This window comes from Xiphophorus couchianus, chromosome 18 (genome assembly GCF_001444195.1).
Source record: "Xiphophorus couchianus chromosome 18, X_couchianus-1.0, whole genome shotgun sequence".
In the NCBI taxonomy this organism is placed as follows: Eukaryota; Metazoa; Chordata; class Actinopteri; order Cyprinodontiformes; family Poeciliidae; genus Xiphophorus; species Xiphophorus couchianus.
The window spans coordinates 26,167,266-26,193,111 of record NC_040245.1 but is presented as its reverse complement, the minus strand read 5'-3'; the positions used below and the strand labels follow the sequence as shown (position 1 = coordinate 26,193,111).

The window sequence follows — 25,846 nt, the reverse complement described above, 5'->3', positions numbered from 1 at the left end:
TGGAGCAAAGCTTATCATGGGCTTGAATGGCCCAGTCCAAGTCCTGACCTAAATCTGACTCTTCTCTAGACTTGAAAATTGTTAGATTTGGCTTGGGTTGAACTATTTTGCCAAGAAAGTAAGAACGGTTCAGCAGGTAGAGGTTCACCCCAGAAGACTTGGAGGGGCTGAATATTAAATGTACTTCTTAGTGATTTCTATCACTGTATGCAAATCGGAATGCGTGGCTGTCGTGCTTCCATTTTTATAAGGCCTTTACATCATAACCACTGCATCGTTTCTCTCTTCCTCCGCAGAATGATCCCGTCCACCAGCAAAAACTTCCTCATCAACGACCTGGCTGCGGGACGGGAGTACGACCTCTGCGTGCTGGCCGTGTACGACGACGGCATCACGTCGCTGACGGCCACGCGCGTGGTCGGCTGCGTGCAGTTCCACACGGCCAACGAGGTCAGCCAGTGCCGCTTCATGCACAGCCAGTTCCTGGGAGGCACCATGATCATCATTATCGGCGGCATCATCGTCGCTTCCGTGCTGGTGTTCATCATCATCCTGATGATCCGCTACAAGGCCTACGGCAGCCCAGTGGACGCCAAGGCCAAGGCCAGCTTCGCCATGCACTCGCAAACCAACGGCAGCCAGCATCGGCTGCATCGCTCGGCGTCCAAGCAGCCGTCCAACGAGGGCGACGCGCCGGCGCCCAAAGAGTGCATGGCTCTGGTGTTGAGGGTGGACAGCGAGAAGAAGGAGGACCTGGCAGCCGCGACGGCGGTCCTCGAAGTGGAGCTGCCCCCAAACGCGGACAAGATGAAGAGAAGGAGCAGCCTGGATGCTCAGCGTTCCGGGCCGCCATCTGAGGACACGCAGACGGACAGCAGCCTGACCGGCTCCACCATGTCCCTCTGCCTCATAGGCTCCAATGCCGGCACTAAGGAGGCTCCCAGGCTTAAGGACAAGAAAAGCGCCCTGGCCAGCGTGGGGTTACTTCCCAACGAGCTGGCACGAACTAGGCACAGATTCTCTTTCGATGGCGGGGATTACTCCATATTTCAGAGTCACAGTTACCCGCGCAGAGCGAGAACGAGGTGGCACAGGTCCACCAACCAGCTCAACACGGAGTCATCGCCGCTCGCCAACAGGAGAGTTACATTCAGCAGCACTGAGTGGATGCTTGAGAGCACGGTTTGAGGAAAGCAGTGTAGCAAAAAAAACAAAGAAACGTTTAAAAAAGGCACAAATGTAACATGTAAAAACACGAAACGTCTACATGCCATACAGCACAGCGATGATTAAAAACAAGCACATTTATGTACTCATGCTGACTTCCTGTGAGTTGCTGGAGGAGAACAGTATCCTGTCATCCTGCTTCCCCCCCCATCGTGCTCCCAGAGAGGTTTATTTGGGCCATGACTCTTCTTCTTTGTTTTTTTTGTTTTTGTTTGTTTTTCTGTTGTTGTTTTTGCAGCGGTGCCTTATTCTTTTCAATGTATGAATGGAGGGTGCTGCTCACTGTAGTCACAAACCTCCCACTCTTGACGGCGGTGGGAAGTGTTGATTTTTGGCTTTTCGGTTTCTCACCGTTTTCTGTGGCACACCAACGGGGGGGGAGGGGGGTGGCATTTGGATGTGACTGTTTAATTGTTAAGAAAAATTAATAATAATCATTAAAAAAAAAAAACTTCATTAAGCAGTAACTTGTAAAGTGAACAGCCAGGTACCCTGTTATGTCAATCATGTTTATGGTTTTTGTTTTGATAAGGAAAAAAAAAAACTTTTGCACAGAAGACACGAGATACAAGGACAAGTATCAACACCAGTCTATACAATATTAATAACAAAAAAAAAAGCAGAGTTTTCTTTTTTTTTTTCGAATGCTCATTTCTAATGTTAGTGGATAAAAAGGGGTTGATGTGAGAATCTGCCATGGACGGTCAGACTGTGCGATGTTGAATAGGTATTATTCCAGACGTGACTGTATATTCATCGGTACTGTATCTGGCTGGTCTAGATAAAAGACGACAAACACACAAACAAAAAAAGACATATATAAGTATATTAAAACATTGGTGTATGTGTACTAACTATGTAAAGTAAATAAGTCATACGTCACGTGACTTTTTACAGAGCATTTGGGTGTTGGCTGCAAGTTTTTACATTAAAAACCTGTCATCACACCTCTCAATATTTAGTATGTCCAAGTTTGAACCATTTATCCCCTCATGAAGGGTATTAAATTTTTTGTGTGGGTTAACTGTATCAGTAGTGCTTGTTTTCTTTGTTTTGTTTTTGTTTTTTTCGTTGTGGTTGGATTATTTTATGCCTTGTGCTGCTCCAGTGTCCACTGCAGCGAGCGAGAGAGGGACACGCGAATCAAAAATGATAAATATTTGATTCTTCGGTGCTATTTTGGAGGCTTTAAGTGAAAGCGTCACAGCGCCAATAGAGTGGAGTGGGATGTGTGACTGCGAGGGACAAGCCAACTGGACGTGGTGCTGAATCCAAATGAAGCCAGCTGTTGTTACACAACGGCGTATGAGCGAATGTTCACCACAAGGGGGAGACAAAGCTTTCCATCGTCTCTAATTAGGCGCTTTCCTTGGGAATTTATTAGTGTGAATCATAAACAGCGGAAGCTACGTGCACCACCCTGGACAGAAAGGTCTGGTTTATGGGGAAAGCTGTAGTTTTAGTTCTTATGTTTTAGTACTGAGCATTGCAAATGAGCAGGGTTAAACAATCATACTGTCGGCAAATGTGGGAACATAACAGCAAGTGATAACATCCTCTCTGCATTGACGTATAAGGTCCAGAGTCAAGTGAATAAATCCAATATAGAAGCTTATGTTTCAGTTTTGACCATAACTTATTAACTACGTTAACTATTCGGACACTCTCATTATAGGCATGAATCTCATCTTCATTTACAGTTTGTAGATTTCTTTTTTCAGGCTGAACTGATCAGATGACAAAGTTAATTTTTAATAACTAGAATTGAGTTCACAATTTTAAATGAATTATATATCGTCTGCAATAAAAACAGATTTATACTCCCCAAATGATGTTTGGTTACCTTTTCCTCAGCTAATTGCACCCTGGCAGTCACCATAGGCTTTTTGGACTCATTAGTAACCTTCTGGTATAGTTCAGGCTTAATTCTTTTTTTCTTATTTTCTTTTTTTTTATGAACTCTCTCCTTATCAGATTAACGTTTTCATGTTGTTGTGGGATTTTTTAGTTTTTAATTTTTGTCCAATGAGAAATTAGTTTTTCTCTTGCAGGATCTTGCATCACATCAAAGCTTCATTTTTAAATGACAGAAGCTAGCATCGTAGCAGGAGTTTGTATACTTTCGAGAGCCACTGTGCCTCCAAAGAGAAAAACCAAGTGATTGACTCGACATGACGCACATTTAAATTGGGTTGGGAAAGGATAAACCAGACTAACTTTAAGCTTCTCCAAAGTTCTGACCTCCAGTATACTTAGGTAGACTGGCTAGAAATCATGGACTATGAATAAAAGCCAAATACGTGCCGAAATATCGCACCTTTAAATGGACTCTACTAATTCAGTTTGGAAGAGAAGCTTTTCGTAGCTGTCGAGCATAAATATAGTATAAGATGGCAACAAAAAGTTTGTGATTTCTCTGCTACTTGCTATGAGACAGTAAAGCCTTGGTGCATAATCTGCACTCTTTGCCGATCAAATATGTGAATACATATCTCTTTTTTTTAGTAATCATTTTGTTTCTGTAAGATCATTCCACGCTGAAACAACAATTGGATTGTGGATGTAAACCTCTGAATGAAGCTTTGTGTATTTTTAGACACAACGGATCATCTAATTTTCTCTCTGCTACATTTAGCTGCGTTTTACATGGTATTAGTTTTTTCTAGCCAGGGATACACGATGACAACAATGACAAATGATGATTTTTTGTTTTGTTTTGTTTACCTCCATTCCTCTGACCAAAGCTGCACAGATTAAGATAAAAGCCAGGCTGCTCGGACAGCGAGATGTCGATGAGATTTCACAGAAAACTGGAGCGCGTTTTGTACTTGATTTGGAGCAGGGTTTTTGTTTTTTTTTAAAACATCCACAGTAATGGAGTAGATTCAGTGTAAGAACCGGGTCATCCTTCATCTTCCCTCATCACACGCGGCCGGTTTTCACCTTGCAGATTTTGCATTTTAAGCAGCCCTGAAATTTCCCTCCTTCTGATTTACAGAAAGACTAAACCTTTAGAGCGAAAGTGCTTTAGCTGTCAAGTCCCCAGCGCACTAACTTTGCAACTCCAGTCCATCTCGGCATTAGCTCGCTGACAGCGAAGGCTTGGAAATTGTGCAGCAGACCGTCTCTCCCAGCTGGGGAAGTATTTCAGTCTGTTCCGATCTGTAACCATTATTCAACCCCGAATCTGCTTAGGTAAGAGGACGCAGAGATCTCAACTGTCCTGAAAAATTGGCTTGGACAGCCAAACTAGCAGACAGTAGGGTTAGAACTAAGTGTTTCATCAGCAGTTCTGGGCGGCTGTGGAGGAGGGGGGGTGGGGAGAAAAGAGGTGCCTGGATTCAGTGAGAAGGCAATTTTTTTTTTTCACTCAAGATCCAATTTTATGTCTAATGCATACTGATGTGGGTATGAAAAGCCCAGTCTGGGGATGGTTTAGCACATGTTGAGTTCGAGTATTGTCTCTGTGCCGAGATCGTTAATCAGCAAACAAGCTGTGTTGAAACATGAGCGTCTAAAGTTTTTAAAGTGGGAGCTATTATGTAACGTCAACTTTTTTAAAGCTTTATGTTATGTTGTAATGTAATTCCCTCATCAATGTGGCTTTGATCCTTTCGTGCATGTTTGAGGATTCCTTGAATCTTCTGCAGCAGCCATTGGTACGAAGCTCCGCCCATTTCCACTGAGCTCCTCCATGGAGTGTACAGCCGAGCTTCCGTCTCTCATTACACCCCCGCCCCGCACTTTACCCACTCAGCACCGCCAGACTAGTGGCAGCAGCCATTAGCAAACACCTGGTGGAACTGCGAGTCTGCTGAGCTCAACATGCAAACCACTTCTCACTCCGACGCTCCTAAGAATGGTTGCAAACGCCATAAGGAGAAGCATTGTGAGACCAGGAGGTTCTTAAAGCAACAGAAGCCCAATTTCAAGGTGTCAAAATAGGAAGTTTTGTTTCTTTTAAGTAATGTTTGATATATACATTATTTTCAAAACAACTGAACGTAACAACAGTTACTTGACTGTGTTATAAAATAACAGATTGTGTCTGGAAAATACATATTAATACCCCTTTAAAGTCCAATGGGAAAATAAAATCAGCATCCTCTTTACAGTAACTTCTAAGTCGACCTAAAGGTCCCAACAATTCCTCAGTGAGTATTTCTTTAAAGCCTTGAAATAAAGTCATTTCTCTTACCTTACACACAAAGCCCACTTTTTGCCTGCGAAGTATAACTACAGGTAAACTCACAGGAGGGCAGAGTTGCAACATTTGCCCACTGGGGAATTTTAAACCTTGGACCTTAGTATTCCCGGAGGAATATCACAGTGAAACACCGACTGCACAAACATTGTCTGCTACTTGGCATTTCACAAGGTGGAGCAACACTTCACATAGGCAAACAGAGGTACTTGATGTCTTTTTTTTTTCTTTTTTTTTTACTGAACACAAACAAACTGAGTTGTCCAACATGTTTCTTATATTTATGGATGTGCACATAAAGTACCTTATCAAAGTTGTTCACATTCTCCATCAACTCAGCCAAAAATATTAGTGTCATTTTGAGATCAGTGAATGATTATCACTGTTAGTTTACTTCTACTCATGGCACAAGTAGAAGTAAATTAACCAAAACGTTTAGTTTGATTACATTTCTCTGACATATTTACTATGTTACTTTTTGTGGTTTGCATCTCTGCAGTTCCTCCAGAGTTCTTCAGGGCCTCTCACTCGCGTATTTTTGATCATCTTACCTGAAATGTTTTCATACTGAGATAAAATTACATAAAGATGTTTTTTTTGTTTTTTTTTACTATTATTATTGTTGTCAAGAAAAAGGCAGCTAAGTAAGAAAAAAATATTGCTACACTTTGCAGAATTTAGCATTTAGAAAAAAAACTCTATCTTTTCCTTTCAGCTCATACTTTTGTGCTACTATGTGTTGGATTAGCAAGTAAAGTCCCACGGGACAAACATCCCAATGTTGACGTTTGTGGCGGGAATGCGATAAGAATCCAAAGGATTTTAGGAATACTGCTGCATAAAGTGTTATCCTTAATACAGCCAATGACTCCTGGAATCACACATGTGAAAAACAACTTGTAATTTCTGTGAATGATCATACTTTTGCTGGGAGATGTAAAACATATTCAGCTGTGGGTTTTGGCTAAGCGTTTTTAAGCGGTGGTAGTGAAGGTTTTTTTGAAAAAACGGGCCTGTTTTCATGACTTTCATTTGCTTTTCTTTTTTTTTCCTATTTCGGGGATTCAGTCGGCTACAAACAACCACATCTCACAGCTTTCCTCTGCTTGGAGGGAACGTTTAGCCTTTTGACACAGACTTAGCAAAGGGCTCCAGGCTTTTACAGTGAACACAATTTCAGACTGGTTTACAAAACACTTCCATTGGCATTAGATTATCTCGAAACAGCCACATGCCATGGGGCTAACTATTTGCTACCAGCTTGCACAGAGGATGATGTCAATAAGGTTGGAACAGTAGAGGAGAAAAAAAAATCTATATTTTCAGGGTTGTTAATGGTGATGAGATCTTTTTCTCAGTAATCACAAAGGCGGCGACACCTGACAGGCTAAGGCAACCTGCTGCTCATCAGTCGAGCTATTTAGAGCTTCTTTACTAACATTTTCTAAATCATTAGTGTATTTACTTTGATCATGAAACCAGATTATTCAATTCAGCTGAACCTATTTATACTGCTATGTATTTATTCACACTAAGCCTACAGCAGAGTTGCTGCAGAGATAGGTCCGGATAGCCTAAGCAGAGGTGAAATAAGAAAATCCAAGAAACCTGATTAATATTGGATTTGAAGAACATGTCCTGGTTAAAAATAACCGGTTAATTACTGGAGGCCAATTGAATGTCATACTGATGAAGTGATTGACTTAGAAGCCTCTTTTCTCAAGATGACTACTTCCGTCTTGTCTGATTTTAAAAGCCGAAAATTTGAAGTCATTCAGGTTTTTAGGTCTTCAAGACATGGCCATGATTTACCTAACCTTTATGGTAAAGATAGCTAAGCGTAACCAGCACAACACTGAAAATTTATGATATACTGTCTGATAATTTCACAAATTTGACACATATATATATATAATAAAGATAATTGGCTCTGAGCCTATGCCCTGTGGTACACCACAAGTTACCTGAACAAATTTAAATCTGTCGGACAGATGAGATTTAAAGCAGCCTGGTGCTGTTCCTCTGATCCCTATATGTTCAGGTCTTTCTAAGAGAATATTGTGATCGATTTTGTCCAAAAAAAACCAGAAGATCTAGTAAAACAAGAACAGTCTGTTTTCTGAGGCCAAGATAATATCATTTGTAGTTTTCATCAGTTCTTTTTTCAGTGCTATGATGAGCTCTGAAACCTGAGCGAAACCTTTGAAAAGGGTTGTTATTGTTTAGACGCTCACACACTTGATTGGCAACTATTTTTTTTCAAGAATTTTATGTCAGAAAGGAATAATAGCAATATGTCTGCAACTTATCAAGTCTCACTTACAAACCTGTGTACACATTTGTTTACCAAGGATAGATTATTCACATTTAAGCTGCCAGATGTCAATCAAAGGGAAAACTTCCTTAGTTTGCCTGGCATTGGGTCTAACACCCAAGGTGAAGGTTTAGATGAAGCGAATATTTTTGATAACTTGGATCAGAACAGTCCAAAATACAGATCGGGCTCTACGGTTACATTCAGTGCTGAGTGACTCTTTTACTGAGAATGAATAATCACGTTCGGGAGGAGACCAGTGACTCAACCGGTTTTATTTATAAAGAACTCCACCGGGTCATTACTGCTGAGAGCCGAGGGAACGGTCGACTCAGCAGAACTGTGGTTCTGTGTAAGTTTGGCAACCGTCCTAAAAAAGAAACCTAGGATTATTCTTATTCTTCTCCGTTACTGATGAAAATAGGCTGTTGGCAAATTGTCCTTTTCTAATTTTTGTTTTTATAAAAGTCGACTGTTTTTCCAGATGAAGTAGGACTCCTCTGGAGCGCCATTTTCTCCCTAATTTCCCAGCATGCCCCTGAATTGAATCATAAATAATGCGTTTTCCGACTGAGGTGAGATTGTCAGTAGGTATTTGATCCTTCAGACCTATTGTATAGGAAATTGCCCTGTATTCGCTCCGACCCCCCAACGTAACAATTGAGAAGAATCACAAGATGTTTTATCAGAACATGTCACAGCATAATGTCGAAAGGTTATTTCAAAGCGCTTGAAGTGAGAAGCACTCATTCAGTTATCAAATCATTTCCTGCTGTCAGTACATTTCGGTTGTTTAGCTCCAAGCCAGACCGTATTTTTTTAAAGAGATCAGCTGGAGGCAGTGCTTTTCTTCACCTTTTTCATTTTTATATGTTTCAGAATCAAATTATAGCTTCAAATCTGCAGTAGAGCTTGCCTCTCTGCTCAAGATAAAGTTTTCATTTTTCCATATTTAGGCTGCTCAACATATCTAAATATCAATTTATATGTCATCCAGCTCTGACATTTCTATTTTGTTACTGAAAGTTTTACAAACGTTATTAGCATTGACATTTGGCAAGTAAAATGATCTCCAAGACATTACAAATGGGTGACATTTATTTTGTATTAAAGTGTTTTAATTATGAACCTACTTACAACGAGTGATTCACCTTTTGATGCATTGCACTAATTTTGAGAAGTATTAATTTTTTTAACAGGCTTGTTTCATTAAGGTACTTTAAAAAAAAATCTTCGATAGTTAAAATGTGGAAATTGTCTGATGTAAAAATCAACACATTCAAGCCTTAAATTCTTTTCCCTATTTTTGAAAAGGAGGCAGACTTCAGTGTCACATGTGCACAGACATAGTTGGAACATCGTGTATGTATACCTACTAAAATCAATAGCCATATGCCGTCTTGGGCCACACACACAACACTGCAAAAAATAAAAATGTACAATTCAGGACACTTTTTTTTTTGTCCACAGGAAAAAAAAAACATTGGTTTTTGCTGACTAGCTGTTAACACATTTAAGACACACTAAGGCTTAAATGTATGCGATACGTAAAAAGAAAGAAAGGGAGGCTAATTGTCAACACAACGTCTAGATAACAAGGTCCGAGCGTGTCACATTTCACAGGTCAGGAAAAAAGTTTTTTTTTTTTTTTTAATACCCCTCCAGGGGGTCTTTTTGTGGGCTCTAGTGTCCCTTGAATGACAGTAGGCTAACAGGAAACGGGGAAGAAGAGGGGGGAAGACATGCGGCAAATGTCGTCGGGTCCAGGAGTCGAACCCGCGACGGACTCAAGGCCTCCAAATACGGGTCGCGCTAACCGATACGCCACCACGGCACGCCCGGGGGGGGGGGGGAAATAAATGGGAAATGCTTGCATGTTTATCAGAGTTGCTAGGCTACGGCTCATCAGTAAATTAAAATTTTTTTTAACCCTCCAGCATTGTGCGCATGCGCGAACTTTCCGGACGTAAACAACAAGACGAACTAACCAGAAGTAGAAATGGAGGACAGAGCGACAGTCAATGGGGAGACTCTTTGGGGAGACGTTTTGTCGTAAAATTGGTAAAAAAAAAAAATTTTTTTTTAAAGTACAGCAACTTTGCTGCGCCCTGGCGCGAAGGTAGACAGAGGAAGGGGCGAGTCGTGAGCCGGAGGCTGGAGGATGGACTGGCTGCGCCGGCACCGGATCAGCTGTTTGGATTTCGCTGCGTTTCCGAGAAAGGCGTGGATTGTCTTCACCTTTGTTCTGGAAGTCATTAGGACCTCATATGAACCAGCCACAATAGTGCGAGGAACTGTGGTGAGTTCCTAAAGGATCAGACCTGAAACGGGCGTTTTTTTGGAAATATTGCGGACTTTAATGTTCTCAATTATTTAGTAACTCCCCTTTGTGTCTTTGCTAAGCTACAGCTTCTGCCTGATAGCAGAGCCTGTTACAAATGCTAGGCCTAGTTAGCATGGCCAGTGATGATGGAGAATAAACGGTTTTTCTGTAATAGTAAGTTACTTATCCACCATTAACCCATTTAGCAGCAAGTACATAAGGATGACTGACAGCGCTAAAACCCTCCTCCCCATTCTGATTGGTTGTTTTTGCTCCGGACTGATAAATTTCTTCAGAGGGCAATATTAGCTCAGAGAGGACATGGAGGAAGTAAATCTTTTCATATATTAAAAATCTCACAAGATTTTGACATGTTGACAGTTTTAACAATTATGCAAAATACATTCTTTATCAAAGTACTGCCTACTGCAGCTTTAAGCACATTCCACACGCATTTTAATTTCCATCTGTTTAGGATTGCATGCAACCTGTTTTTAGCTCTATTTTACTTTATCCCCTTGTCTTGTAGATTTTTTAAAATAAAAATAGTAATTAAACTATAAACTGATTTTTTTCCCCCACACTTGTATAAAAACTAATTTATTTGACACTGGAGGGAAAAATTGTCGAATATCTGGGGAATCATCTTTACAAATATTCCTCAGTTTTCTAGAAAAATGAAAAACAATTGCAAAATAGAGGTTTATTTTAGACGTGGCAATATTTCAGCAACAGATGTATAAAATGTATAAACCTAAAAAGCTCTGGTAGAAAAACACAATTTGTCTGACTTGACTGAACTTGCATAATTTCACTCTATTAAATACAGTTAAAAAAAAAAGTCACAATTTTAGGACCAAAGTCTGAGGCGACGCAGGAAACGGGTGATCAATGAGGCTGCGTCTTGCAGGATTCCTGATGCGTTAGGCGATGGAAACCGCTCCATTGTTTTTCACGCAGCCTGCTGAGTGAGCTCAGATATTTCTCCTAAAAAGGAGCAGACTAAGGACCAACAGCATATGGTTGTTGATGCACCGTAAAGACACAACACGGCCCCACGGTGGAGGCCTCCCTCGTGAGCTCAAAAACAATGATCTTAATATAGCTCTTCTAGTCGTTAGCTCTACACGTGTTTGCGTCTCAGTCATTTGAGCTGTCGTTCGAGCTCTCCTCACCTCCTTCCTTCCAGTTTTTCCTCCTTTTCTTTTTTGAGTCCAATTCTGAGTCCGAGTCCTTGAGGGAGTCGTGCTTTCGCTTTTTGCGACCATTAGTCCGTCTCTCCTTTTTTCCTCCGCTGTTGCTTTCTTCCGAGCTGCTGTCCTCGTCTCTCCTTCGGGTTTTCACACTTTTCTTGTTTTTGTGTCGACCTTTACCTCTCTTTTTTTTGCTTGGCTTGTCTTTCGTCTCACTTCTGCCGCCCGTACCGCTGTCGTCGCTCGAAGACTCGGCTTTCTTCTTCTTTTTCTTCTTTCGGGACGATTTTTTGGACCTCTTTGACAGACATGCTTCTGTGTGAGACTTGGATTTCTTCATTTTGCGGCGTCTGTTCTTCTTTATGGTTACACTTTTGTCACTGCAAAAAAAAAAAGTGAACAATGTTAAACTAGTCAAAACACAGCAATGTAAGCACACCCTTTGCTTTCAGCACAGATGTGCTTGAAGCACATCTGTAAATGTAATTTTTTAGTTAAAAATAATCAATATTTCCTATATTACAATAAAGCTCTGTGTTGAGTCAAACTAATTGCTTTGGAGAAGCCCAATCAGTCCATCTCTACTTACGAAATTGATTATGATTGATTTGTGTTCCCACTATTGAAGTATTCCCACTAAATTGCCCCCACATATTGGTTTAATGAAGTTATTTTTACGATGTGTTTATGGTTGTTTTGGTTCCGACGGTTAGACTTAAAGGGGCCGTATTATGTGAAATTAACTTTTTTGAACATTACATCATTAAAACATACTCCAGGTATGTTTTAATGTTCCCCCATCAAAACATGTCTGGAGTGTTGCTTTGATACTTTCATGCATGTTTGAGAAATCCTCTCATCTCCCGTGACAACCATTCAGCTGTGTAAAACGACTGGATGTAGCTCCAAGCTCCAGAGTTTCTCATATTTGATATATACGCGTAGCATTTTTTATAACAGCTAAAGGTAACATAGTTACTTATTTGTGTTATAAAAAGACAGAATGTGCTGCTGAAATACATTACACTGTCGCTTTAATATAAAAGATAGAAACAAAATGCCCACTGTCATTTTTGGAGCTACTTTGATGTATGTCAGGCTATTAATTTAACTCAAACCTAACTGTTATGTTACAATTGGATTCTAAGTCTAATAATTTCCAGATTAACTTGGATTCTGATCACGTGGTACATTTAGGAATAAATAAATCAATGAGACCTCCATGTTTTAAACAGTGACTCTTTAAATCAGATGATACACAAACACGTACAGCCATGGTATTCAAACTGAATATGTTAAACTCAATATTTGACCCCGAATACAGTATTTGTTTCAAAAACTCCCAATAGAAATGAGATTATATATAACATAATAGAAGAAGGGTTAGCAGTTAGTGCTTACTCTCTTATGGGCAAGATGGAAGGAAATAGAAGACAAGGTATCTGTTGGCATCCAATATAATGAGAAATTTGTTGGATTTGGTCAGCAAAAAGATGATTGTATCTTTAAGGTGGTTAAAATTGCTAAACAAGTGTGGTTTACATCCATCCATTTTCTTACACCCTTATCCCATTGGGGTCCGGAAGCTGCTGGTCCCCATCTCCAGCTATCAATGGGCGAGAGGCGGGGTACATCCTGGACAGGTCGCCAGTCCATTCCAGGTGGTTTACAGTAAGAAATAAAATATAAAAATTGTGCCATTTTGATCTGGATTTAATCTGGATTTAATCCAGATCATCCATCCATCCATCCATCCATTTTCCGTTCACCCTTGTCCCTAATGGGGTCGGGAGGGTTGCCGGTGCCCATCTCCAGCTACGTTCCGGGCGAGAGGCGGGGTTCACCCTGGACAGGTCGCCAGCCTGTCGCAGGGCATAATCCAGATCATACCAGCTCAAATAAGCTTGAGGCTAACTGAAGGGCTGGGCCAACAGAGGACTTAAGATTATTTGCTTCTAGTATCTTTTTTCAGAAACTGAATTTTCAGTGAACAACAGGACATTCTCATGGAGAACATTCAGTTTTTAAAATCACCTCTTCATTCGGCTCATTTCAAAGGCTTCCTGGCTGATGGAGATACTGTGACTCCCAAGCAAATTATTTTTATTCTAGTTCTGACATTTTGGCATGCTATTCATACTGAATTGGTCCTCTTATTGGAGAATAATGTATAATTTACTTGGGGGAGAACTATGATTTGGACATTTTCGATTATTGCAGTTAGAAAAGCCATTACAGTAAAAAAAAAAAAAAGTTTAAAAAGGGGAAATTATGTATTTTCCAGGCATATAGTGCAATTCTAAAGCACAATGAAATAACTATGTGATCTTCAGTCGTCATAAAACCCTATGTATATATATCAAACATGGCTTAAAAGAAATTTGACTTTGCAGTTTGATGCCTTGAAATTAGGCCTCTGTCTCTTTAAGAGGCTCATGCTATTTCTGACACTCTGCCTTCAGGAAGTCATCCCAAACATGCTTCTCATTATGCCGTTTACAAGCATTCTTACCGGAGCTCCAAGGTGGAGTTTTGTGAGAGCAAGTGTTTAGGCATCCCCTGAATGGCTGCCATGGGAGATTGAAGGGTTACTCAAACATGCATGAATGAATCAGAGCAACACTCCAGAGAGGTTTTTGATGAGGGAAAGACATTATAATATGATAGAAAGGTAAAACATTTACATTATAACTCTACTTTAATACAAAAAAATCAATCCGTCAAAATCAGAATGGGAAAGCACTTAATAGAGAACCGGAAATTGATTTTTGCCCTGAAAACACCGATAGTTGCATGAATTCAAAACAGAACTGCATACCCATCTTCTTTTTTCTGTTGCTTTGGCTTTTGTTTTTGCATACCTGTCACTGTCAAACTCCTCAGGATAGAGCTCCTTGAAGCCACTGTGCCCCCACCTGTGAAGTGGAACACGGCGTTCAATTACAGCGCGGGCGCTTTTTGGCGTGTCTCTGACAAGACAGCAAAAGCAGGGAACTACAAGTCGAAATGCCGAGAAACATCACCACGTCTACCTGTCTGGATCACCGGCCTCAAATTCGTAGAGCCTGCGTGTCCAGTACCGAGCCTCTCTGTCGTCGTGCTCCGATGCTCGCTCTCTGCCGGCGCTCGTGTTTCTGGGATGGTCGGACACTCGATCGCAGTGCATTCCTCCTCTGGAATATGATCAATATTTATAAGTCAAAAAGGGCAGCTGAAGTAAAATTGTCAAAGATTATTAGATTTCTAAGTCAACATTCCATATTCCCGTACGGGTACTCTATCCCGTGGTAATAATCTATTATTATTTCGATGTAGGGAGGAAACGATTAATCGCGATGAATCGATAATTGAAATAATTGTCAACTAATTTTGTAATTAATCAATAACTGGAGTATCTAGAGAAAAAAAAGGAATTTACTGAAAGAACCACACACTCAGAGCAGTAACTAGGCCAAAACTGTAAAAAAAAAAAAATTTTTTAAATTGACGGTAAATTAAAAAAAAAAAAAATTTTCTAACCAGAAAGTCGCATAATTTAACTTCACCCGATTTTCAATTATTATTACGCACCTTCTGCTATCCAGTTATTATTCATTTAACCCTTAAAAAAATAATCTACAGATCAGCCCTACACTCTACTGAAGTTAAATCGAGCAGAAATGTCCAAGTTTTCCCAATGTTAAGATATTTTTAGCTGCAGATTCATCCTTTTCTTCAAATGTTCAAATATATACTAAAGGAATTATATATTATTGCATTTTAGGCAATTAGATGCTTATTTTCTGATTTTAAAAAATGAATTATTTGTATCTTTTAACATAGTTCTAATATTGCATAAAAAGGCTCAAGTGTTTAAATGACATACTGCAGAATGTGCCATTTTCTTATCTGATTGATTAATCATTGTAATAGTTAACTAAAAGAGTTCTTAGTTGCAGTCATGTTTCAGTGTGAATACAAAAATTCTGGTCTTTATCAAGATTTATAATGTCAGACCTCCAAAAAGAGAGAGTATTGGTATTGGAGAGGTATTGGTGCACGGAATAATACTTAAAAACAATTTCCAGCCGGCGTAGGAGAAATGTGTGACCCGAAAAATGCGGATCTGTGCGGCTTTTGCTCGGCCGGCTCAAATTAAACTGGGACGTTTACTGCTCCCACCTCATTATGTCTGCGCTGGGCAAATGTTTGTGGTCGGACGCCTGGATCTCCCAGCCTCGCATCTTCCACATCTCCATCTCCTCTTGGATCTGCAGAGGATCAACAACAATATGTACATGGAAAAACCGGACATGCACACTCCGTGTGACACGTTTACATACTGTGTATTAATTTTAGTTATTATGCCTTATAATAAAAAAAAAAGTGTACTTTTCAATGCCCTGACCTTAATTCTATCAGATAATATGCATAACCAATGTTTAAGCCCTGACATAACATGAAACTCAATGAATTCTATTTTAAGGGATTCAAAAAAATGAAAAAAGAAAAAGAAACCCCTATTGTGTGGCAGTGAGCTGCAATTTTACTCAGCTGAAGGAGGAGAGCGGAGCCAGGTGAAACCGGCTGGCACAGCTGCCGCACGTTGTCTAAGCAGCTTCTCTTATCATATGCAGTTGCATGCTGGGAAATGAGAGCCTGTCAGACGCAGCCACACAGGAGCACCATCCGCCTGCCAGCCTGCACCAAATTATTCCTGAAAGTGTTTTCTTTTTATATCAGCTGTTTAACAGTGCACTCCACTGTGTGGGGCAAACTCAAAAATGAAGTGGGTTTTGATGAGTCTCTGTCAGGAACTACTTAGCTTTAAAGGCGCAGATTTATTTTTTTCTGAAACAAAAAAATAACGCCGTCAGATGCTGAAATTAATTTTTTTTTTTTTTCTACATAGCCTGCAGTTATTTGACTTACTTTGGGGATATTAATCATGTAGGAGCTATAAATTACCTTCTGCCTTGCAAAAATTATTCCTACTTTTCACATTACAGCCACAAACTACTATGCATTTCATGGCAGTTTTTATTTTTATTTTTTGCAAGTTTCATCTATTAAAATTTAAGAACTGCATCATGGCAGAAATGACCAACGGAAAAAATGTCCGACAGTTTGTCTCGCACCAAAGGTTGCTCTTAGATTAGCAGTAGTAGCTGCGTCGACTGCATTTTGGGGGAGTCAGAGGAACAAAACTGTGATATTTCTGGGGGTTTAACCCCCGTAGCACCAAGATGTTTTTTCACAGAATAGATGTTGCACAGTATAGGTTGGCAACAAAAGTGAACCTGTGGTAAAGCTGAACATCATCCAGCAAATTTGCACTTACCCATTGCTAGCTAGAAAAGGCATTTTAGCAGCTTGTTACTGACAAAACTTAAGACCTGTGATTAACATATTTAAGGCCAACTTATTTTTTTAAAGAATTTAAGAAATTTTAAGCCTTATTTTTAGATACATGAATTTAAGACTGTTTTTATGCATGGATTTTATTTGACATAACAACACAACAGAGTACATAAGGTGAGAAAAAGAAAAATAATTATTATAAAATTAAAATTTTTAAATAAAAAAAAAGTAAAGAATTTTTTTTTTTTTTTTTAAATCTACATTTTTACAAATCTGAAACGTGTTGCAGCAATACCACCTCCATCTGATTTCATAGAAAGGAGGAAGCCGTAATACTTGACAATGTTCTTCTTTTGGTTTTCAATTCTGTTTTTAAAAAAAATGAGTCAAATTAGTTCTCTCTCTTTTTCTTTATACGTGGTATTGCTGCAGTACATCTGCTAGGCTAAACTTTGACTGGAGAGCATGCTTTGATCCATTCCATTGTAGTTCTTTCTGTATGTTTAGGGGTCATTTTTGGGCTAAAGTCCCCCTCATTTCTTATGTTTTTCCTTTAAACAACCCCTCTCTTTTAGCCATTCTTCCACCAAACAGAGAACTGTGGAGTACATCACTAATAGCTGCTCCAGAGTTAACATAAATAATTTCGTACAGACGTATCAAACTCTTCTTTTTTGTGTGTGTGGTAACAAAATGTTTGATACCATCATGATTTAATTTATCAGCTACAGTTATAAGTTGACATGCTGTCATGAATTCTATTAAATTTTTACATCCGTGTATAGAAGCTAATTTTAGATGTGCACTTCATTTAAACACCCCTTACTACCTCGGTAATTACACGCTTATGTATATTACGGGAAAGATGGAGATTAGAGCCACCTACCAGCTTGACTATACTTCAAACAACAATTAGGAAAAAAATAAATACTTTTTTCAGCCTCCTGCTGTTTTAAAACGTACCAACCTCATCAACATACCGCTCATCACAGATACTTTTTCCCCCTTTGATGTTCGTATCACCTGATATTTTGACAAACTTTATAAGAAAGTAGAGTATAAACATATATTGTTGCCATGGAAAATTACGTAAAGGAAGCACTAGTGAAAGTAGTTTTTATTGAGTTGGTCGCTTCCTAACACAAACACGGGAAGCCACACGCACCTTGTTGTGGGCATCTGTGTGTCGGATTACATTCCTCAACAATGTCTTCCCAAGCGGCTGCTTTGCCATGGCGACACCTGACGAGAGACCCACGTCCATCAAACACAAACGAAACAGCTAATCAGAGAATAAAGATCAAAAAGTAGGTATTAAAAAAAAACAGGGCAGAAACAGACTTTCTCCATCAGCAACTAGTCGAACAGTCCCCCAGTGTTGGCTCTGCATTTAAGCTAACAATGCCGAATAAAGGAGTGCGTGGCTTTTCAACAGCCTGCTATAAGTTTACAACATTCATTCATTAAGCTACTAAAACTTCCCCAATGTACCATAAAAACGTACAAATTGTACCTTTCAGAAGCCAGCAGAATTCGAAAGGAAGACAACACAGCCTGAAGTCTTCACTTCCGCAGCGTCACAGAACGTCGGGACAAAGTGGCTGCTGATTGGACCAACGGCCTGTCGACAATAATGACGTTACACGGCTGAATTTTGTCTATGGCAAGTCGTTTTTACATTTAATAGATGGGGCGTCTTTTGTTAAATTGGTGCAGATTCTACAGGTAAAAGCCAGTAAATTAGAATATTTTGAAAAATTTGATTTATTTCAGTAATTGCATTCAAAAGGTGTAACTTGTACATTATATTTATTCATTGCACACAGACTGATGCATTCAAATGTTTATTTCATTTAATTTTGATGATTTGAAGTGGCAACAAATGAAAATCCAAAATTCCGTGTGTCACAAAATTAGAATATTACTTAAGGCTAATACAAAAAAGGGATTTTTTAGAAATGTTGGCCAACTGAAAAGTATGAAAATGAAAAATATGAGCATGTACAATACTCAATACTTGGTTGGAGCTCCTTTTGCCTCAATTACTGCATTAATGCGGCGTGGCATGGAGTCAATGAGTTTCTGGCACTGCTCAGGTTTTATGAGAGCCCAGGTTGCTCTGATAGTGGCCTTCAACTCTTCTGCGTTTTTGGGTCTGGCATTCTGCATCTTCCTTTTCACAATACCCCACAGATTTTCTATGGGGCTAAGGTCAGGGGAGTTGGCTGGCCAATTTAGAACAGAAATACCATGGTCCGTAAACCAGGCACGGGTAGATTTTGTGCTGTGTGCAGGCGCCAAGTCCTGTTGGAACCTGAAATCTCCATCTCCATAGAGCAGGTCAGCAGCAGGAAGCATGAAGTGCTCTAAAACTTGCTGGTAGACGGCTGCGTTGACCCTGGATCTCAGGAAACAGAGTGGACCGACACCAGCAGATGACATGGCACCCCAAACCATCACTGATGGTGGAAACTTTACACTAGACTTCAGGCAACGTGGATCCTGTGCCTCTCCTGTCTTCCTCCAGACTCTGGGACCTCAATTTCCAAAGGAAATGCAAAATTTGCTTTCGTCAGAAAACATGACTTTGGACCACTCAGCAGCAGTCCAGCTCTTTTTTTCCTTAGCCCAGGTGAGACGCTTTTCGCGCTGTTTCTTGGTCAACAGTGGCTTGACACGAGGTATGCGGCAGTTGAAACCCATGTCTTTCAAGCGTCTCTTGGTGGTGGATCTTGAAGCACTGACTCCAGCAGCTGTCCACTCCTTGTGAATCTCCCCCACATTTTTGAATGGGTTTTTTTTCACAATCTTGACTAGGGCGCGGTGATCCCTATCGCTTGTACACTTTTTCTGACCACAGTTTTTCCTTCCCTTTGCCTCTCTATTAATGTGTTTGGACACAGAGCTCTGAGAACAGCCAGCCTCTTCAGCAATAACCTTTTGTGTCTTTCCCTCCTTGTGCAATGTGTCGATGGTCGCCTTTTGGACAGCTGTCAAATCTGAAGTCTTCCCCATGTTTGTGTAGGCTTCAGAACTGGACTGAGAGACCATTTAAAGCCCTTTGCAGGTGTTTTGAGTTAATCAGCTGATTAGTTTGTGGCACCAGGTGTCTTCAAAATTTAACCCTTACACAATATTCTAATTTTGTGACACACGGAATTTTGGATTTTCATTTGTTGCCACTTCAAATCATCAAAATTAAATGAAATAAACATTTGAATGCATCAGTCTGTGTGCAATGAATAAATATAATGTACAAGTTACACCTTTTGAATGCAATTACTGAAATAAATCAAGTTTTTCAAAATATTCTAATTTACTGGCTTTTACCTGTATGTGTATATCATAAAATGCACATGTTATGTATATGCTTATAAGGGGTACTTCTTTTTTTGTTATTGATTGTGTTTATACTTATAATTTATAATTTCATCAAAAAGCCTAGGAATCTTAAATTCATGAGTGAAAATATGGTCTGACATGGACTTTCTTTCTGGACAATACAAGAGATTATGGCTTTCACGTCAGACAGTTGTGTGTTGATGTTCATACGTATGACACCAACGACTGCCCTGCACTTGCTAGTATCTGCTTTTAGAGCAATAATTAAAAACTCGAACTGTCAGAGTGAGACGAAGATCAAGGTTTCTGGCAACCACACACAGTGGGGAAGATGGTAAGGGATGAAAAAATATTTTAACATTTGCTTCCTAAGTTTTCTAAGTGCTGCAGGACTTCAAATGTTGTACGGGCAAACATGGCTAAAATTAACTACAGGCAGTTTTAGCAGGTTGTAAAACAAAGAGGAATGGTCCTTTCTTTGTGTCCTTAAGAAAGTGAATATCATCCTCACTCTTTGAAATATAAAGATATCTTTAAAAAAAAAAAAAAAAGAAAACATGGAGGCCTCTTAAGAAAAGATCTGAAAATGTACCATCACTGGATCTTACAATTGGTTAAAAAAGCCACACATTTGACCAGATAGACATATAAATTGTTTACCAGACAAAAATGACCGTCTGCCAAGGCCATTTCAGTCTTTTGACCTAAATCTAATTGAAAACCTGTGGAGTGAGCTGAAGAGAAGAGGACAAAGAAAATGACCCTGGGCAGTGAACGATCTATAGAGATTGTCGGAGGAATGGTCAGCAATTCTGCGATCTAGTTTCACAAACCTTGTGAAATATTATCAAAGAAAACTAAGTGTCCTCTAGGGGAAAAACATGGTTGTGCAAAGTATTAACCACAACAACATTGATTACTTTTCCTCCCTCTACTAAATTAACTCAAATTAAAGGCATTTATTTCACTTTTTTTATAGTGTGATCATTCTACTGCAATAAAAGCAGAGTTTATTTTGAGGCTTTTTCTACTACTACTTTTCCTAGGTAAAATCATTGTGGATTGTACTTTATATTACAGGATCTCTGAATAGCGGTTATTTAATCATAGGTGAGGATCTAAATGCAGACTAGTTCATGGCAAATAACAGAGAAGGACGTGTCCCAGTAATAAGAGGGAAATGTGAGGCAGAGAGGCTGCTGAAAAGTTAAATAAAGATCCATATGGGGACAAACGAGAAGGGCAGGAAATGGATTTTCTATTTTAGAAAACAACTAAACTAAAGGGGGAAAAGTGTAAATGATGCAGTATTATGAGAACTGTTTTAAAAAAAAACAAGTAATAAGAAGATAATAGTGCAACTCGGAATGCACAAAATGTTGGAAAAGGAAAGAAGAAAACATTGTTAATCGGGTTTTTGAAGTGAAAGTTACACATAAAGCTAAAAGCTGTGGTGGCCCATTTATTACACTATTTGTTTTTCTTGTCTTGCAATATCAGCTTCTCATATTCCAGGTCATAAATATCTAAATGCAACAACTTCATAAAAAGATTCAGAAACTGGGAGTGAGTGCTGCAAGTCCTTACAAAAAAGTATTGATCCATCACATTTTCTTTAGGATGATGCGTCCTGCCACACAAACAAACAATGTCCAACTTTCTTCCTCGTACTGAAAACGTTTTAGCGCCGTCAACGTGAAAGATTTAAAGAGAAGTTATATGATACTGCTGCTGAAGTACAGCTATTATGTGAAGAACTCCAAAGTTTGTTAGAGAACATTATTAAAAGAAATCCTTAACAAGAGCTTGCCATAAGCAAGCTACAGGATACAGCATGAAAGAACATTCCACAGTCAAATTAGACTAAAACTTAACTTTCTGGCTTCCATTTGGGCCAGACAACCAACACACATCCTGACAGTGCCGCATCGTTCCACAGGGATACTTCACTTCATCAGAGATGGAGAATCTGGTCAGAGGTGAAAGGAAGATGGATGGAGTTAAAAACAGGGCAATGGAAACCTGTTCGAAGCTGCAAGCCACTTGAGATCCCGCTAAAACCCACTGGGCTTTATGAAAGCTTTGCGTGTCCATTCTTGACTGAAATCTGACCCAAATAAACCCAAGTTACCTCTGAAAGCAGGAACTCTTTGTGTAACCTACTTTTGCTAAATAGCTGCCCTCAGTGGGATCCACGTAACACTACACAAAGCTCAGACGGGGTTCATCCAAAATGTTCCATGTACTTTTCTAATATACAGCAATTAAGATCATTTGTTTGCAGACAACACACAAGATGGATGACTTTGTGCAAACCAGTTAGGCTGTGGTCTATTCAGGCTGTCTTTAATGTACTTAATTTCATGATTCTCCTGTTTGTGAGTGAGATTGTGTCAGATCCCATGTCTCATCGTAAGCTTAGTTGAGTCTTGGGGATGAAAGCAAACATTATTTAACTAATTTTAGATCCAGTCATGGTTCACAGTTTGTCTTATAGTCTGAGCTGTTTATTCTCACTACAGCTTATTCTCACTACAGCAATTGTAGGACTACAATTGCAGATGGCAATTGTAGTCCTATTGCCATCTGCAATAATGCACCGCCCCTTGTCAAAACCAACCAATCAGAGCCAGGAGGAGGGTTTCAGCGTTGTCAATCAAACTCGTGTACATATTGCAGCTGTGTTAATAGCAGAGAAACAACTCACTCTTAAGGGAATACTGTTATATCCGCCGTCATCAGTGGCCATGCTAACTAGCTTGCACATTCATGGCAGACTTCATTGTGGTGAACTAGTAGCTGTAGGGCTGCAGAAAACAATGGAGAGTGTGTGAGCATGATTGATGGTGGTAACACACTCCTGGCTCTGAATGGTTGTATTTGAAGAGGGAAGTGCCAAGCAGACCTGCTGAACAGACCTGTTAATGTTAATTCAGTATTTAGCCAACATGGACTGAATAACTTTGGTCACTTCCTCCGCCAACATTGCTGTGCTACAGGCAGAATGCAATTCGTCATGGTTCCCAACTTCTCGTCCTGTACGCTGATTGGCCCGGTTGAAATTCTACTGGAGAAATTCACCACAGTGGGAGGAATCCCAGAGGGAGGGAGATGAGAATCAAGCGGAATTGCGCAGAAAGGCAAAGACCAGGCTAAAAAGTTATCTACTGCAGCTTTAAACCACTGTAAAACTGAATACAGTCTCCATATTTACTTAGTTATCTGAGACATTTCAAATTTATTAGGAATTCAGAAGAAAAATTTGGGCTAGACGTGAGGGAGTCAGGAATTTCTTGGGCATTAAAAAATAAGATTATTGGAAATTTTACTTTTGTCAGTGAATATCACATCAGAAGATATGTATCATTTTACGATAGAGTAAAGATGTTTTCTTTTTTAAAGAAATAAACATCCGTTCATTTCAAAAGTAGGATTGTTAAAAATGGGATTAAAACCGATCTATAAAAGCAGAGTAACAGAGAGCCTGTGAAACTTGGGTTTTTCTCTTTTACGCCTACACTAAATATTAAATATTTCTTACCTCAATAGAGTTTGACAATAAATATAAATGGGATACCAAGGGACAAAACCTTATCAGAGGTGCTTCATGAATATTTGTTTCAAGGTCACTATAGTGAAAAAGCCTTGATAACTTATGTTTTGTAGCAGGCACAGTAATCATTTGCAATCAAAATTCCTTGTGAGTGCACAAACAATCTGCTCTATTTTAGCGACTCATTTGATTTACAAATTGTCTGCCAGCTTGTTGTCCCTGTGGCAAACAGGCTTTCTTCTCCCCTCCTGGTGGCCCCCGAGTACCGGAATGACTTTCCATCCACATTTTCGACACTGAAGCCGATGCTTATACATCCTCCATACATGAATATTGAAAAATAAATATTGCCCCCCCCCAACCCTCCTATTCCCTATCTCACCTCCCAGTTCCCACAGTTGCATTATTGTCTGCCGAAATTTTATTGTCTTGCTCCTTGGGACCTGAGTTCGTCCTTGTGTTTTTAATATGTGAACAAAAACAATCAAAGTACCCCTGAAAGGAATGGAAATCAGTGCGTGAGGAAACAAAAACAACTTTATTGGGGCTGAAAGGCTTCAAGAGGAGATGCTGAATGTGTCAGACTGTTGCTTTCTCTGCACAAACTGCTTTTCTTTTCTTTTCCTTTTTTCCCCCTCATCAAAACGGAACAGCTATCCAAAATATTGCTGCTGTAATCGCAGTGAAATGTTTGAGCTATTGTCTGAGAGGGGACTGAAAACAAACACATGCAATTTTTTTGTAACTTTTACCTGTAAAAAAAAAAAAGAAGACTTTTGTAAAATGTGCATTTTCTTTCTTAGCTTCACAATTTTGCTCTTCTTTACTTAAAATCTGACTAAAATACACTAAATATTGTGTTGGCAAAGCACAGAAAAAGTAAAAAAAAATTTAAAACTTTTACAAAAAAGCAAAGATATCATCAGTACTTGTTGCAAGCTAGACTCAGCATGATGCATTATTGTATGAAAATATATTCCCAAAGTAATATTTGTACTTTTGTTGTCGGCGACAGGCACACACTCCTGCTTCTGCTGTTTTTCTGCCTATAAATCAGCTGCAGCATCAGTCTGTCTCTGCGTCACATACATATTCATGGGTCTGCAGCACAGTAGCTCATTGAAGCATGCGCCGATGATGCTTATACAGAATTTAAGACTGTCATTTGGCTCTGGACAGAGCTGCAAGCTGCCACATAAAGAGCTGCTTCACAGTTTAGTTGATGACACCAGCAACATTTTTAACAACTTAATGATAGTGTTCCCATGGCCCAAAAGCCTCTAAGAGGGGCGATTACCATAAGAACCACACGCGTACGAGAAAGCCTTTCATTTCTGTGAGCTGTCACAGACATTTTAAATTACACTTCTTTTTTTTTTTATTCGCAGGTTTGTCGTTCAGGTCGGCGTTTGGAATCGGAGGCCCTTGCTTTTTAACGTACTTCCCATGCATAAGTTTGGATGAAGAACCACAGTTTCCTTGTTTCTTTTGTAAGTGAGTCCCCTTATGATAGGATTCAATGATAGTCTCCAGGCGCTAGTGATCCCCATCATTGTACCAACTAGACATGAGCGGATAGATTCAAAATCCTGAGAATATAGATACTAAGTCGGTGTCAGTATCGGATCGATAGTGTGATAAGATTGACTTTCGTTTCAGATACCCTCTTGAAATTTCATTTTAACGAAAACCAATTTGATCTCAAGTTATTGTTTTTGCACTTCATTTTGACAACAATTGACACTCAGATTTGTTTTCTTCCTATTTTGTTTCTGTTTATCATGTAAATATGTTACTACGGTATTTTGTAGACACATATACAGTATATACTCTATCTAAATTTTGTCCTAGGTTTTAACTAAATAGTTGAATGGAAAAAAGCCTCAGTAACTCCTAAATGTCAGAAATTTGATGATATATCGCACTTGAATAATAAGTTAATATTATTAACTTATATTAACTTATAATAGTTAATTATAATAGTTTATATATAGTATCGGTGATACAGGCTCACCGATACAGAGCCTGTATCAGAGATACAGGCTCTGTATACTTGGTATCAGATTGATACCACAATATGAAGTACTGCACACCTCTAATACCAACACACATAAAATTGACATTTCAGATTAAAAATTCAAAAGTTAGGTTTTTATCATAGCTGCAATCCATATTCATAAAAATGAACAAAATAACACTTGCTATCCATGTACCATTTTATGTAGTTATTTAATGTGGCATAATAGGTATTTTTAACTGAATTGATAAAATTAAGATAAAAGTTTTCCATTGCATTTTAATTTATCAAAATTCATTCTCTAATAAAGCTCCTAAAATTGTTTGTTGATTT

At 39.3% G+C, this 25,846-nt stretch overlaps 2 protein-coding genes across 4 annotated transcripts in view; one reads left to right on the top strand and one right to left on the bottom strand.

The window, feature by feature from the left end:
* Window positions 1-2,256, top strand: part of lrfn1 (leucine rich repeat and fibronectin type III domain containing 1) — a 189,023-nt gene extending 186,767 nt beyond the window's left edge. For both annotated transcript variants that reach the window (XM_027999308.1, XM_027999307.1), the window contains one exon: window positions 297-2,256. In XM_027999308.1, coding sequence (XP_027855109.1) covers window positions 297-1,188 — 892 coding nt within the window. In that variant the 3' untranslated portion in view covers window positions 1,189-2,256. The remainder of the gene's footprint in view (window positions 1-296) is intronic.
* An 8,500-nt stretch (window positions 2,257-10,756) lies between these two features.
* Window positions 10,757-18,251, bottom strand: nkapd1 (NKAP domain containing 1). 2 transcript variants are annotated; one of them, XM_027999738.1, is made up of 6 exons: window positions 18,115-18,251; window positions 17,767-17,883; window positions 15,423-15,511; window positions 14,294-14,434; window positions 14,123-14,176; window positions 10,757-11,641 (listed from the first exon to the last, which is right to left on the bottom strand). In XM_027999738.1, the coding sequence occupies exons 2-6, from the start codon at window positions 17,863-17,865 to the stop codon at window positions 11,209-11,211; spliced, it is 816 nt and encodes a 271-aa protein (XP_027855539.1). In that variant the 5' UTR covers window positions 17,866-17,883; window positions 18,115-18,251; the 3' UTR covers window positions 10,757-11,208. The 2 variants fall into 2 exon arrangements, with proteins under 2 accessions (XP_027855539.1, XP_027855540.1); XM_027999739.1 differs by having other exon boundaries at window positions 17,767-17,843; window positions 18,115-18,221.
* Between the last annotated feature and the right edge of the window lie 7,595 nt (window positions 18,252-25,846).

Coding starts and splice junctions, on each gene's coding strand:
- nkapd1 (XM_027999738.1), bottom strand. CDS start 17,865: ATGGACGTGGGTCTCTCGTCAGGTGTCGCCATGGCAAAGCAGCCGCTT. Junction 15,512..17,766: donor ACACAGATGCCCACAACAAG/GTGCGTGTGGCT, acceptor GATCCTCTGCAG/ATCCAAGAGGAGATGGAGAT. Junction 14,177..14,293: donor GAGGCCGGTGATCCAGACAG/GTAGACGTGGTG, acceptor TCCACTTCACAG/GTGGGGGCACAGTGGCTTCA.